The 15,891-nt window shown below is 41.7% G+C and overlaps 1 protein-coding gene across 3 annotated transcripts in view; it reads left to right on the top strand.

Annotated features, from left to right (window-relative positions):
* Window positions 1-15,891, top strand: part of USH2A (usherin) — a 388,094-nt gene that overhangs the window by 355,089 nt on the left and 17,114 nt on the right. For all 3 annotated transcript variants that reach the window (XM_048298182.1, XM_048298180.1, XM_048298181.1), the window contains exons 62-64: window positions 4,300-4,527; window positions 5,346-6,862; window positions 7,872-8,190. In XM_048298182.1, the coding sequence (XP_048154139.1) occupies window positions 4,300-4,527; window positions 5,346-6,862; window positions 7,872-8,190 (2,064 nt within the window). The remainder of the gene's footprint in view (window positions 1-4,299; window positions 4,528-5,345; window positions 6,863-7,871; window positions 8,191-15,891) is intronic.

The following is a 15,891-nucleotide window of genomic DNA, read 5'->3' as shown; positions in this document are numbered from 1 at the left end:
CCCTTTTCCAGGGAGAGTTCCCCATCTCTGCCTCTAGACAAGGGGATGTTCCACTGAACTGCCTTCCCATCGTTTATGTCCATGGGTTATGAAAGAGCTGGCTTGGATCCCTGTGCCACTACTCCAATTAACAGCATGGTAGTGTCTGATGCCACTTTAGTTAGAGGCTTGTAGAAAGAATGAGCTAGCTTTTTATTCAGCTATAAAAGATACCTGCCAAGGAGAGATTATGGTAGAAAGAGAAGATAGGGAGAGAGAAGAAACCAGAGCCTAACCTTAACATGACTGGTGATGACTTGCTGAGCTTTGATGATTACCCCTGAAGAAGGGACAGATACTCAAGCTGCCTGTTGATCAGCTCTTCAGTGGTTCAGAGATCTTCTGATGTGTCTGTCATGGTTTGAACTCATGCCCTGAGACCTAGGCAACTGGGTAAGCTGGCCTGCCTTGAAAGATGAGGAAAAGCCCAGAGTGACACCCCTGGAAAGTGCTGCTTCATCAGATCGATCGATTCAAAGATGACTAGGTTGTGTAGTTGTATGCAGTTTAAACATTTGTGCAGGGAGTCCACCCGTGCCGAGTATTATTGACAGCTACAGATCAATGCTAATTTTTGATCATTTTCAACCTACAAAGACCTCTTGACCCTGTTGCCACCTTAGGGGCACTTCAAGTAGTCAAAAGCAATCACAGTAGGCGGTGTAAAATCATCAGACCCTTCAAGGCTGTACAGCCTTGCTCATGCCTGGGAGGAGGACCAAGAGGTAGCAAAGAAGGCAGGCACCTTGCATTATGGATGCCACTGTCTTTGAACGGCATGAAAGACTATGCTAATTTGTTTCCAGACTTTTAAGTGACTTCTGTGTTCATGAATTAAAAAATAAACAAACAAAAAAGGCAATCTGAAGCAAATCTTGACAGATACATTATTCATGATTCATGTTCTCTCATTTTATGTTTTGAAAAATGTGTTAAAACAAGGTTTTATTTTAAATAACTTTTATCCTAATTTACAGTTAGAAAAGTGGAATTAGTGGAGGAGTGTATTTGTTGCTGTTAAGAGCTTGTGCTGCCACTGGCAGCATGTGAAGCATTTTACACAGCAAAACCAAAGATCCTGCTGGAAGTAGTGATAGTGCCACCAGAGCTGCACCAGGAGAGGAGACCAGGCTGCCAGAAGCAAGGACTGTGTCAAAGGCTGGGCTCTGGGCTACAGAGTGTGATCAGGTCACAGTGGCTTGTCACAACCTCCGTCCTCCCTCAGGTGTCCATTTCTATAAGTGTTTACATGGAAAGAATGAAAGGGCCATAGAGGAGGAATGTGAGACTGCACACACTTAAATGTTTGCTGGATTATTCTTAATTTAATGACTGATGGAGTGAGAATGCTTCACAGTTGGAGGCAGGAGGGCATGGGCTTGTAGTCCATTGGATTTCATGGTCAGTCAGTCCATGAACATCTTAATGTTCACATTAAAATTTTATTTTGTTGGTTTTCTTTTAATGGTGAATGAAATCTGGACTGTTAACATGTGTAAACATGGGATATATGAGTTTATGGCTTTGCAGAAGAAGACTGGGAGAATATTCCAGACAATGATTTTGTTCCCGCACTGTTTAAGGCTGTGTCGTTGTCCTCTGAAGCCAAAGTTACAGTGCTATCAGCGCAAGGTGTATTTTGTAATTTATATTTGACCATTCCAGCAGGACAGTATTTCTAGGCTGAAAATGTCATGGGAGGACATAAAGTGATTCTTAAAATGAATCACCGAGTCTGCCATCCATCCTCTTTTCAGCATCAGCCTTTGAGCTGAGCAAATTCACAACTGGCAATGGCAGCAGTGCAGGGGGAGAAAGCGTGGCTCTGTATTCTGGGAGTACATCCCCTGAGCTTACTTCAAAACCAAACAAAACAAAAATACATGTAAACCGTTTGCTCTTCAAGAAGTATCTGTAGGAGCCAGGGATAAAAGTCATCCCTGGAAGGAATGGTTTAGCAGTCTCCAGAGAACATGATGAACTGCAGGCAAGGAAATCCCTCTATCCTTGTTTCATTTCAAAGTGTAGTGAGGGTTGTAAATAATTAAATCTTGGGGTTTAGTGGGAAAATGGTAGAGGGTGATGAAAAATATGCTGGTTTTCTGTTTAGAAAAAACAGAAATCTAGTGTTTTGTAGCACTGCTGTCACAAGAAGCCACTCGATGATGCAGCTCATTAAAAAGCAGAGCCATTGCTTTTTGTCTGATGTTTTTAATAATGTGTTTGTACCTTCAGAGTGCCTCTGTGTAGCAGTTCAGGGGCAATAATTTAATGCTGTGTTCTCCCTTCCTCCCATCCCCACCCCCGAACCACGGAGTGTAAATTTTAGGCTTTTAAAAGTTCTGTTTTGAAAACCTAATAGATAACTGTCCTCATAAAAACTATTAATAAAGACTACATCCAATTGTAAAGCTAATTTTAATCATGTTTTGTGCCAACATAATTTCTGATGCCAGATTTTTATGCTAAGCATGAGCCTCGATTTAAACGTGGTTCTTTAACCTGCAGTTCATAATTTTGCGGTCGGCTGTATAGGTTTTTTGGCTATGGCAGTTTAAACGCTTCCACTTTCAAGGATCTAAGCCATAAATGTTTATTAAAAGAATCTATAATGAAATCAGGTTTGTTATTTTTTTAATGGCTGCCTTGAGTATGTTGGATGACTGAACGCACGTTGTTAATCATTAAGTACTCATGTTACAAAAAGTGTTTGATAGTATTGCCATCTAGGGGCTGAACGAAATTCTCCATACCGAAATAAACTGTAATTGAACAGGTGCTGCTATTGATAATATACATATGTTTTTGCTTTATAGCCCACATGCTTTCCATGTTTCTTATGACAAAAGATATCTCTAAATATCCCATGGCAGCCAGAGCTTTTTTATATATAATCTGTTCGAAGTGATTGCTATTTGCATTTCAGCTTATGCTTTTTTGGCAGTGATGACTGGGAATTCCTAACAAAGAATTATACTTTTTTGCATTATTAATCTTGCTAGTGTTTGCCCTGTTTAACAGAAAAAAGGAATCATTTATCAGAAAAGTATGTTTATAATCTGTACTTGTGGCATCTTCAGATTTAATATTCATAATGGTCATTCAAATGCTGTGCTATATTTATCTAAAAGACTAACTCATTGTTTTGAGGAAATAACTATTTAAATATTTATGATCTAACTTTTAATATTTTAAAAAAGAAATTAATATTTCTTTAAAATTTGTTTCTGAGTCTGATAGCTTAACAAATGTTTAAATATTAAACAATTGAAAATGTTAGCATTTAACAACTTAATACGACTTACTGACACAGGGAAATTGACTTCAGCTTGTTCTATCACATGAACGCAACTGAATTCCTGCACTCCCTTTCTTGTGGTCTATATAATTCATGCCAAAGTACAGCTAAAAATGAGATTAAATATATCAGTGATCAGCTGAACTCCTTTTTTCTTTGCTCCTCTGATCAGACACATCTGCACAGTCTCCTACTAAAACATGTTACTCCTGTTCTTTTGTTGGTCACTGTGCCTTTTGTGACTGTTCAAAATAATTCCACCTTCCTGCCTAGATCAGACTTTGTGCTGAGGCTCTCTTTGCCTGAGCAGTGTCAGGTCTGTGTCAGATGCTGTTTGGGGTGCGCTGGGACTCCAGTGGCTGCTCCTGGCCATGGCTGATGTCCATCAGCCTGCATCCCCACCATACCCCTCTGCTGGGCTGTGCTCTGGTGTGGGAGCAGGTCAGCCCCGGTCCTTGCAGCCCTGGCTGAGCCTGGTGGGATTCACAAACTGTTTATCCAGATTACAATGCCCTAAGTAGCTTGAACAGGACAGCATGCTTCTGAAATCTCACATGTACACACAAGATGGATAAGATTTCTGTAGAGCCAGGAATCACTCATGTACCACAGATTTTTACATGCTTGAGTCCAATTCCAGGAGGCCTCATTCTCACTGAGCAAGCTCAGACACATGCTGAATGAACTGTAAGTTGTGTCCTAGCTGAGATTCAGTCTGTGGAGGAATCCCAAGGAATTAGCTCCAAAGGCTCCACCAGAATGATAGATAGTATTTTTAAACCCTAATTTCTTTTTGAGGTTCAAGCATAAAAAACCCCCCAAAAAAATCCTGGTAACCAGATGAGGTATTCTGCAAAGCAGTCAGAAGTGACCCAGAGCTGAGGCCTCATTTTCCAAGTGACATAAACCACAGATGCTGATTACTTTTTTAACTAACTCAAACATCTGTATTCTTGCTTCAGGGAACAAAGCATCAGGCTCATTTATTTGGATTGAAACCTTTCACAACATATCATATTCATGTCGTAGCTGTAAACAACGCCGGGCAGGTTTCAAGCCCCTGGACATCTGTGCGAACTTTGGAAGCTTCACCCAGTGGCCTGAGCGACTTCACTGTGGAAAAGAAAGAAAATGGCAGGGCTCTGCTGCTGAAATGGTCAGAGCCCTCCCAACCCAACGGTGTGATTAAGGTAATACTCATCTTGACAGTTCACTTGATTAAAAAAGAGAAGGGAAATGCTGAATATCAAATTAAAACATTTTTTGCTGAAAAAGACTCAACTGTATGCATTATAGTTTAAAATAAGATGTAAGTCCTATGTAAGCACAAGACACTCTGTGAGTTCTCTATGCTTGTCACTTTATTAAAATGAATATTAACATCCTTGTGCTACTCTGTGACTGTAAATTTTCATTTACACTGAACCAAATTGTTCATTTAATGCATAGAAAGCTGCACATGAAACCTCATAATCTTACTTGTTGTACACTGAACATCACCAAAATGTGTTTCTAGAAAACCTGGTTTTGATAGAATGTTGTTCTGAAATTTGAGACTTCTTTTAGCTCAGTGGTTTCAACTGAGTGTAAACCTTTACCTGCAAGGTTTGCAACTACAGAGGTTTATTTGGAGGTTTTTTTCCTTAAGTGATTTTCTTTAGAGCTAGTCCGTGAGAAGCTTTCTGCTGGCCTGTGAGAGCCTCGCAATGAAACTTGATAACAATCAAATATAATGAAAACTGTCACTAAGTGATTTATTACTGCATTCAAAATGAAGAAATCATGAAAATTGGATCAAAACATTCCTTTTGTATCAGTGATCTGATTGTTACTAGCAAGGAAGTAAGTTTCTGAATCATTGGCTAATAGTCCTTACCCTATTGCAAAGATTAAGGATCTCATCTACTGGTTATTGACAAAAATTGTTTTGTTTTGTTTTCCTTTTATCCTGGCTTCTGTCCTTCCTTCCCTGCCTGCCTTTCTTTCTTTTTCTTTCTTAATTCACCAGATGTACAATGTTTTCAGCGATGACCACCTGGAGTACAGTGGTTTATCTCGCCAGTTCCTGTTCCGGCGCCTCGAGCCGTACACCCTGTACACCCTCATGCTGGAGGCGTGCAATGCAGCAGGCTGCACTCGCTCTCCACCCCAGCCAGTCTGGACAGATGAAGCTCCCCCAGTGTCCCAAATGGCACCTGTAATCCAGGCAGTGAATGCCACCAACATTGAACTGAGCTGGTTGCAGCCAGTTAATCCGAATGGAAAAATAATTCGCTATGAAGTTATTCACAGACGCACAGAAGAGAATGTTGTGGGGCACGGAGCAACAACAGAAGATGAGAAAATTGTTTTCACAGAATATAACACTGAAAGTAATACATTCACATATAATGATAAAGGTTTGCAGCCATGGACAAGATATGAATATAAAATACGCACCTGGAATGCAGCAGGCTATGCTGACAGCTCCTGGACAGTGGCAAAGACTAGTCAAACTGCCCCAAAAAGTCTTGCTGTCCCCAGGTTATCCGTGGTGTCGGCCAACCCCCATAATGTGCTCATATCCTGGAGGCCTCCGGCACAGCCCAATGGCATTCTGCAGTCATACAGGCTGCTGAAGAATGATGTTCTCTATCCTTTCAGCTTCGACGCTGCTACTCTCAGCTATGTGGATGAGGACTTGCTGCCCTACATGGTGTACAGCTATGCAGTGGTTGCCTGTACCATGGGGGGCTGCTCTACCAGTGAGCCAGCTGCAATACGGACACTGGAAGCAGCTCCTGCCTTGGTGGAGCCCCCATCTCTGCGGGCTGTCAGTGCCACTCAAATCAGTGCATCCTGGGCACCTCCCCAAATACAAAATGGAGATATCACCAAGTACATATTGAAATTAGGCAATGAAGAGTATTATCCTGGCAAAAGTTTGCAAATGTTGGTTTCTAACCTGCAGCCTTACACGCAGTACGATTTTGCACTGGTCGCCTGTACTGCTGGGGGCTGCACCTCTAGCACGTCTCAGTCTGTGATGACCATGGAGGCTCCACCATTAAATATGGAAGCTCCCAGGCTGCTGGTCATGGGCTCAGAGTCAATTGAAATCACATGGAAACTCCCAGATAAGCCCAATGGCAAAATCACAAGCTATGACCTAAGGAGGGATGGTGTACTTGTGTACTCTGGTCTGGAAACTCGGTATCTTGATTTCACCCTAACGCCAGGCATGGAGTACAGCTACACTGTCACAGCAAATAACAGCCAGGGCAGCGTGACCAGTCCCTCAGCTCGGATAAAAACCAACCCCTCTGCTCCATCTGGGATGTTGCCTCCTAGGCTGCAGGCATGGTCTTCCAGTGAGATTTTGGTGGCCTGGGATCCTCCTATCAAAGTAAACGGTGACATTAGAAACTACACAGTCTCAGTCCACAAGCCTGGCGAAACAGGAAAGAAGAGTTTTGACTTTGATGCTTCTCATGTTTCCTTTCTGAGACGGTCATACATAGTGGCACAGCTACAGCCCTACTGCAGGTAAGTATGGAAGAACTCATTTGTTGAATAAATGCTGTGGGGTGGGGCAGTGGGCTGGCAGACAACTCAGCCATCTTGCTTAAACAGATAGTCAGACCCATGGGGTTGTTTGCTAAAAAGCAAATAATAAAACAAGGATTTGTTTTCCTTTAAATGTATAGTAACACCAGCTTTATATCATCTTAGCGAAGTACATAGTGTTGACTTAGGTTGTAATTAATAGAAGGGGTAATTCAGCACTCTGCTATAGACTCCGAAACCTGTGATCTTGTACTGGTTTATCTTTCACATGGTGTCTGCTGTTGAGAATAAATAGGGCTTTAGTTGACAACATTCGGGGTGGGGAGACCAAAGTTGTAGTAGCTGGCCCATTCACAGTGTAGTTGAGTTGATATTAATGGGGTCACACCAGGAACATGGTTGAACCCTTGAGCTGGAAACGAGTGACTTGTGATTAAGTGAAAGCTAAAACTTAAGGGAGGGCACCAGACTCTCCTGCAGAAGCACACTTGATACTGAAGTAGTATCTTCCTCACTAATTCTTGATTATTCACCTGACCTTTCCTTATGTATTTGTGTAGGCATAATTTGTGTGTGTTACATGGTTGATAAGTTTGTCTACTATTTACATATAACTAATCTAAATCCAAAGAGAGTAATAGAGTGGAGTTCTACAGCTCTCAAATGACATCCAAATCATCTCTTACAATGAATCATCATTTTGATTTATATCATCAAAATCAAAATGATTTTGATCACTTGACTCCTGCAGATGTTAACTGTGCTCTGAAAAAACCCAAACCACACCCAAAGAATACCCCAGAAGACAGTGTTCTTCCTCTTTGCTGTATAAAGCACAGCACATAATCTGTGTGTTCATACAAACTGTGTTCCTATATAAAATTTCCAAAGACCAGGGGAAATTGAGAAATCTGCCAGATCTCACGCACAGTTTATATTTGTATCTGCAGCGTTTTAATCACCTTTCTCCTGCTTTGCGTTCCCGAAGGTACGAAGTCCAGCTCCAAGCCTGCACGGAGCTGGGCTGTGCCTCCAGTGAGTGGGCATCGGCACAGACGCTGGAGGCGCCGCCGGCAGTGCAGCCGGCCCCTCTCATTGAAATACAAACAGCCGGCGGCTTCCAGTCGACTGCTTCCATCCTGTGGACCGGCCCCAAGCAGCCAAACGGGAAGATTTTGTACTATGAACTTTACAGGAGGCGAACAACTCAAGCTCACATAAATTTAGACCTCTCACTTGTTTACAATGGTTCGTCAACCTCCTTCAAAGACGAGAAGTTGCTGCCTTACACAGAGTACGAATATCAGGTGGGAATTGAAGCTATTTAGCAGCTCTGATTATGATTTCAGTACACTTTGAGAGCCTTACTTTACACTTACAATGAACATACACATCTCAGTTCTAATGTTAATAGCATTGTGAAACCTGAATGTTTATTGTGAATGTATTTTAAGGAGTTGAGAAGCTGAAAATAATTTCATACAAGAAATACATTCATTCAGCATTTGTTTTTCTTTAGCTTAGTGGTAGGTGCCTGTGTATCTTAAATGTTTTTGTACCCTCCAGAGCCTCAGCAAGTCCCTGTTAAGGGAAATTCTAGTTCTTAGAAGGCAGCCTTTTTTTATTACTCTTTTTTTCTTTCTCCATCCTCCCCCAATCTACTGTGAATTAATTTTTAATTTATGATCTTAGAGCAGTTTACACTAAGAGGGACTGGGGTTGTTTTCTCTTTAAATCAGTCATTAGAATAACAAGCACATTTTTTGAGAGGTTCAAAAGTGAATTTGCTGTTGATGGTTGGTGTTATTTCTCATTTTGTTTCATATATACCTGAAGCAGTGCATTCCATGTCTTGAGCTAGGTGGTGCAATCTTTCTTTTACAGGCTCATTTGCTTTATAGGATCACAAGATCATTCAGGTTGGAAGGGCTCTCAGGAGGCCAGCCAGCCCAACTTTCTGCCTGGGTCAGTAAAGAGGTCAGATGAGGTTTTGCAGGGCTCTATCCAGATGCATCTTGAAAACCTTTGGGGAGGAGACTGCAACCTTACAGACAGTCTGCTCCATTGCCTGGCTGTCCTCATTGCAAAAAAGGGTTTTTGTTTTGTTCAGCCTGAACCTTTTTTGCTTGAACTTATACCTGTTTTCTCTTGTCCCCTCCCACCACATACTATAGTAAAGAAACAGGCTCCACCCTCTCATTAGCCTGTGGGTAGGTGCTGGGGGGCCACAATCAGGTCCCACCGAAGCCATCTCTTCCTCAGGCTGAACAAACCCAAGTCCCACAGCTTCTCCTTATAGGCAAATTTTTCCAACCCCCTGATTACCTTGGTGGCCTTCCACTGAACTTGCTCCAATTTATCAATATCTTTCTCGTATTTGGGGGCCAAAACAAAACAGACACTAAATAAAGGCAGGTAATCACTTCTTTAATTGTCTGACTGTGCTTTTGCTAAATGGCTCAGGCTGTTGGCCATCTTTGCTGCCAAATTACCCTGCTGGCTTGTATTCAACTTTCTATCTACTAAGACCTTTAGGTCCTTTCAAGCAGAGGTGCTCACTAGTTGGTCAGTAATGCTGACCCTGTGAGGGTGCAAGAAGTTATTTCTCCCCAGGAGCAGGACTTTGCATCTGTCTTGCTGAAATTCCCATTCTCCAAGCCCTTCTGACTGGCAGATCTGCCCTTCAGCATATCACCTGGTCCCTCCAGTTTGGTGTCATCTGCAAGTTTGATGAGAGCACACTGTGTAGATCAGGTTCTTTGACAGCTCTGCTCCACTGCTGTTGCTTTTTCATTTTTAGTAGCCAGAAACCATGAAGAATTAAACCTAAAATCTTGCTTTATCACATTATTCTGTCCAGCTGCTGTATGTATCTGTGTCATAGACTCATCAAGTCGTGCAGTTTGGAAGGGACATCCAGAAGGCATCTAGCCTAACTCCCTGCTTGAAGCAGGTCCAGATAGAGCAGGCTCTCAGGGCTATGTCCAGCTGAGTTTTGGATCAAGTCCTCCCTCCTTGCAGATGCAAGGATGGAGACTGTACAGCCTGTGTCGGCCGAACTATTGTTAGACCAGATTTCCTTTCTGCTTTAGTCAGGATCTGTGAGGAATGAGAATTCAAGTGCAGATGGGGCTGAGTAGACAGCAAGCATTGGTAGCAGACTCAAACCATACTTTTTAGGAATCTTTCTTAGATGAAGTAAAGCTCTCCAAGCTGTATGTTGTAGGTATTGGCTGTGTGATGTTCTCAGCTGGACTAACTTTTAATTATCTCAGTCAGAAGCTGTTTTTTGGGAAGTTGATACCACAGAGACTTTCTTCAGCCAACATTTTTAATGACTTATCAGTGAAAAATAAAAAAAAAAAGAAGCCTCTTGATCGGATTCCTGTGCTTTACTGTGCTGTATTCAAGACTTAGCTTTTTATCTTGGTTCTGCTCCATAACCAGGCTGAGCTTTTGATTGGAACTCTAAATCATTTTTGGTTTTTTTCACCAGTGGCCATTTATTTCACCATGAGAGGTTTTTCAATGCATCTGTTTGTCTTCTGCTGAAGTCACTTGCAGCAGTCCTCTGGGATCTACTCTGAGCCTCTCCATTGTTGACAATTTATATCTTGCCTGTGAGACAAGTTATTCATAAGTGTAGGGCTTGGCTTTTGCTATTATGCTGATGAAACCCAGATTTATATTTCACTTAAGCTGGATATTGATTCTCCTGTCTCTGCATTTGAGGCTTGTTTGCTGGACATAAAACTTTAAATGCATCTGAATTTCCTCCAGCAGAATGCAGATAAAATCAAAGTGCTGTGATGGGACTCTCTCCGGCATTTTTGGAGATACTGAGATTTAGTTCAATGCTCTAATAGCTTCTTTGGACCTGAAACCAGGACTTTTGAATATGGGGGTTTTTTGAGAGTTTTTTTCATTGGGTTTGTTGGTTTGTTTTGTTGTTTTTTGTTTGTTTTCCTGGAAACTTCAGCTGAATACTAGGTTTTATAAAATTAGGTGCAAAATTTGCACTTCCAGAAATGATGAAGTGAGTTTAGAAGCTCGTGATGACAAAAGGGACTATGGCCCTGAAATGCTTGATCACTATTCTTCAAGGAAGCCTATTTATACTTTAAGGGCCAGCATCTACATGAGCATATCAGCACCTACTAGGTTTCAGTGGGTTTTTACATGTCATACAGTGCCTACTGTTCCGTACTCCAAAACACTTAGATCTTCAAAATTCCCTCTGTTGGTCTAGTTGCACATTTAGATATTTGCATTTTCTAGAGCAACTTCTAGGTATTTGTTGGAATTCTGCCTGATATCCCCAACTCTATTAAATATGTGCTATTGCATCATCTCCTGAAACCCCCCCTGACTTAAACAAACATTACAACTCATGATGCCTAATGAGTTTGCAAGTGCAATCCTTTGATTCCTTGAATATTTCTGAAGCAGAATGTGTAAGCCCTCCTCAGGAATCACTGAAAGACGTGTGCAGTGCTACCATCTAGCAGCCTATAGAGCCAAACCTGCTTTTCTCAGCTAAGGAAAGGCCCTTCCGAGCAGAGACTTTGTGGCATTTAGAGCAAAGCAGAGCTGTCACAGTATGGTGTGATTTCCATGCAAATGCAGTATCACTCCTCCACGATTGCACTTAGTTGTGTTCTTAAAACTGCTTCTTTAGATTAATGGCTTAATGTCTTCCTGGTTTAGGACACATCCTTATTTCTATTTGGCAGGCACAGAACATGTAAAAGACCGAAGATTACAATTGTCCCTTTTCAGAAAGGTTTATGGCTCCCTGCAGAGGTTTATTCTCCAAGAGGACTGTTCAATGCACCAAATAGGGTCTGCAGTGCTGGAGCTGCCTGCCTCTGACCACTGTTGGAGGCACAGCATCCCTCCTGTGTGTGGAGTCCTTCTCAGCCTCCTGTTGCTGCAGCCAAGTGAAGGGTCTAGGAAATACCCTGAGACACACCAGGGTAAATATGTATTGGGTCCTCTCAAAGAGAAAACAAATCATATTTTGACTTTGTAGAGGTAAAGAGAAAAAAAATGGGTGCAAAGTCATGAAGATTAAGGAAGGACCAACTACATGGGGTGTAGAATATGTTAGCCCTATTGGTCACTTTCCAGTGCCAGGAAGGACACTTGGTTTACCAGCCTATCTGTCAAATTGTTGGCTGAGCTCCAGTTTGTGCTGCTTAGTTACTGACAAACAGGTCAGTGACTTCTGCAGTTTAAAATGGGGTAAAACTGGTTTTCCAACTGACCAGTGATGGATTGTCACCCATGTGTAGTATCCCTCATATCTGGCTCGTCTTCATTGTTTTAATTCCCCATTTCTTCCCATCTCTCTGACAGAAAGATGCACTGCAAAGCAGAGACATTAAAAAAAGAAAGAGTTCTTTCTTCCATTCCCTGCTTGTTATTTTGTTTGTAAGATTGTTTGTTCTTACAAGGTTTCTGCTTCCAGTTAAAGAGATTTTCTCATACTACATCTGCATTAGACTACCAAGCTTGACCTCAGGTTCTGAAAAGTAAAGCAGACATAACTATGTTGTTTCACTGATGCAATGATGATACCTACCTGAAATATCCTTTTGCAGAATGAGATACTTCCTTTCCCCTAGTAGAAGGCACACAATAGGGAAAAGGGCCATTTGAAACCATGTAATTTTACTCAGTAAGCCCCACCTCAGGCAGTATGTTTCTCTTGTCAACACAGTCTTAAATTCAGGTGTGTTGATGCAACAAAAGCTTGTTTTTTTACAAAAGCTTGATTTTTTTTTCATTAAATTACATACAGATATTAGACTGTATTTGTTGGCATCCAGATTTACCAGTGAGACTCTTCGAGCACCACTCTTGCAAGACCTCAGTAAATTGTGATTCTGACATATTCAAAACCATGGCAAGCTATCCTTTAAAAAGACATTAGTGTGAGTACCAGGGGAAAGTATACTCCAGGGCTCTAGATGGCTTGATATGATTTCCTTGATTGTATCTTTTTATTTATGAGGCATAATTTATGACTGCTGAAAAGCAAACTAAAATGAGTGATGACTAACTACAGCCAAAGTAATAAATCAGAAGCAAAGAAAGAAGTGGTGATTTTGATCGAATCTATTGAATTAGCTGTTGCCCTTAGCCATTACAGGTATTGGAAAGACCTTTTAATATCTGCTTATCTCTCTCATGGGAACTTGGTAACTATCTCATTATATACCCATAGGAAACAAATGATTTAATTTTCTATCTTTTAGAGTTAAACCTTTTTACATCTCTCATTAATTACGGACATTATACTATGTCATATGGAATGAGCTTCCTTTAAAATTTAGTAATTTTGTTTAAGTCCCAAAGTTTTTGCCTATTGTCTTTGCCTTCTCCAGAATGGGTTTAGTACTTTTATTATTAGCATTTGAACAGTGGAGATGAATAGCAATGTTAAGAGGCTCTAATTATCACAGTGCTGGAAGCCTGGACCTGAAATCTATCCCATTATATGTTTATGACCTCCATAAGGAGACTAACAATGTTGAAGAGGGAAAAGTTTGGATCTGAGAAGGAGCAATCAGAAAGCACACATTTGATTACTACCTTCTCTTACCCCTGCTCATGAATGGATGTGTTACTTTCTTTCTCTTGCCTTTGCTCTGTCTACCATAAACTGTGCCTACTTTTTAAACTTCCTGCTTTTCTAATACCTGCCTGACACTGAAGTGCCCAGATGTGAATACATTACCCCAATGCTGAATGCAAGATTTCGGTAGACATGCTCTGTGCTCTGAGCTCTGCTGGCATCACATCAGTAACTCCAAATTAGCCAGCCAGTACAGCAGTCAGTTCACAAAGACTTGTGAAGGATGCTGCAATTGATGGTGAGAGGGAGGTCCTTTGGTTTTCTCTAATTTCAACCAAGATTGTAGTCTCTTCAGTTTTCTTGAATATTGCTGTTTGAATGTAACCAAAAACTGGGGGCTGTGTTTCTGAATTTACTGATGTCAGATCTTATATGACCCTAAAATATCTTGCTATCTTGGAAAAGAATTATTCTTTGAAAACTCTGCATTTATGTAAGTGCAGGGTTAGAAATGGAACAAATCTGAATCAAGAAATCCAAAGCAAAGTTTCAAAGTAGTGCTGGGTCTTTGAGGTCTCCATGAAACAGCTTCAGAAAGAGAGGAGCGGTACAAACCACTCTGCTACAGTTTGTCTCTCCCAGCATGTGCCAAGCAGTGCCAGCATTTAGTCCTTTTTGGAAAGACCAGAAGCCACGGGTGTGTGAAGTCTTTGCTTGCCATAAGAGCAGAAATCCAAGTTGTACCTGACTCTTACACACAGAAGTAGAGTTACATGCACGTGTAAAAGGGCTGGCTTGATCTGACCTTGTGGTTCCCCAGAACCTATAGCCCTACATAACTGCCCTACAGCTCTGAGCACTGCTCAAAGCCCAGGAGAGGTAGTGACTTACAAATGAGGCTTTTTCTAAGGCAAAAGGTTGTTTTCTGAGTGCCTGCAGGAACTTGGTGCCAGCTGCTGACACATTCAGAGCTGAGATCTTGTCTCTCAGAGAAGCACCTGTGATGGACCACAGACTAAGCACAGTGTGAAGCAGCACAAGGCACAGTGCCTCTTGGAGGGAGCCAGAAGCCGCTGCTGGTTGGTAATCAGCTCTTTGGCTTGCTCTCTTGCAAACAGGAGGGGTGAGAAGCATCTGGCCTCCATGCTATGCAGAGTATCCCAGCTCTTCCTGAGCTGGAAAGTCAGGAGCAGCTCAGGACTGCTGCCTTCATTGAGGCGAGCTGCCCCCAGCACCCTTCTGCCCAGCAAGATCTCTCCAATAAGGGAGAGTTTCACATTCTCCATGGGCTTTTGGCTGCTTGAGGGTCCCCTTTGCAGGACTTTGAGTTCAAAGATTCCTTGCTACAGATTTGGGGTTTCAAGAGTGTTGCAGCAGATGAGTATGTGTGGTTCAGGCATGGAAGTCATCTCACAGGCTTCTTCCACTGTCAGCATCTACAGTAACATGATTTTTGTGTATCTGTACCCCAGGTGATTTTGGTCCCCTTGTTTCTGCCCTTATGGGTTGTTAGCTCTACTAAGCCTGAACAGGTTCACCGTGTTAAGGTGACTCTCTTCTCAGAACTTCTCATCCTATTCCTCATAGATTTTGCCCCTTCTTGCTGTGCCAATGAACCTTGAGGTTGTCCTGTGATCATTTTGAGTGACTGATCACAGGTTTCTTCCAGGAGCAGAGATCTGTGAAGGCTCAATTTATGATGGAAAAAACCAAGCTTAGTTATCTGTAACTGGAATTCTTCAGTCCTCTGAATATACGGTCTCCAGAGAGTTTTCCCCCCTCTCTTCTCTCTCTGGCTCCACTTCAAAGTGCAGTCTGAGCCAGGGGCCAGCAGATTGATAAAACATTAATTAGTAACCCTTCGTAGCTGATTTCAGAGCCCTCTCCTGGTTTTTTTGGGACAGTGCAGCAATTAACAACAACACATCTTTTGGCAGGGTGCTGAGCCATGCACCATGATGTCAGACTTAATGCTTGTCGAGGCAGAATATTCAGAAAGTCAAGATAGAAGAAACTTTTCTCGGCTTTCTGCTGTCTATGTTTTGTCATTCAATACATCCCTAAGATGTGATTGCTTCTTGTTTGCCCCGTGTTCCTGTATTGTCTTTCATAATTCTAAGAAGATAATACTGCTGCCTATTACGCTCTTTTTATTTCTCTATTAATGAGGTTGAATATTTTCGGCGTTGATTATATCACAATTTATAAAGTTTTTTTTTACCTCAAACAGCTTTTTACAAAAGTCTAAATCATGAAATTTCAGTTTAACCAGGCTAGCCAGCCAACAGCTTCTATCCATGACTTTTTAGTGGTGACTTTTTGAGAAGCCATGAGCTCTGATTTTAAAGACACTGCTCATTGTGGATATTGTTGCCATGCTGCCCCATTTTTTCCTGCAAAGAAGTGGCTAAACATCAGTATTTCCATC

Source organism: Corvus hawaiiensis, chromosome 3, assembly GCF_020740725.1.
Source record: "Corvus hawaiiensis isolate bCorHaw1 chromosome 3, bCorHaw1.pri.cur, whole genome shotgun sequence".
Classification (NCBI taxonomy): Eukaryota; Metazoa; Chordata; class Aves; order Passeriformes; family Corvidae; genus Corvus; species Corvus hawaiiensis.
This window is presented reverse-complemented; position numbering and strand designations above follow the sequence as displayed.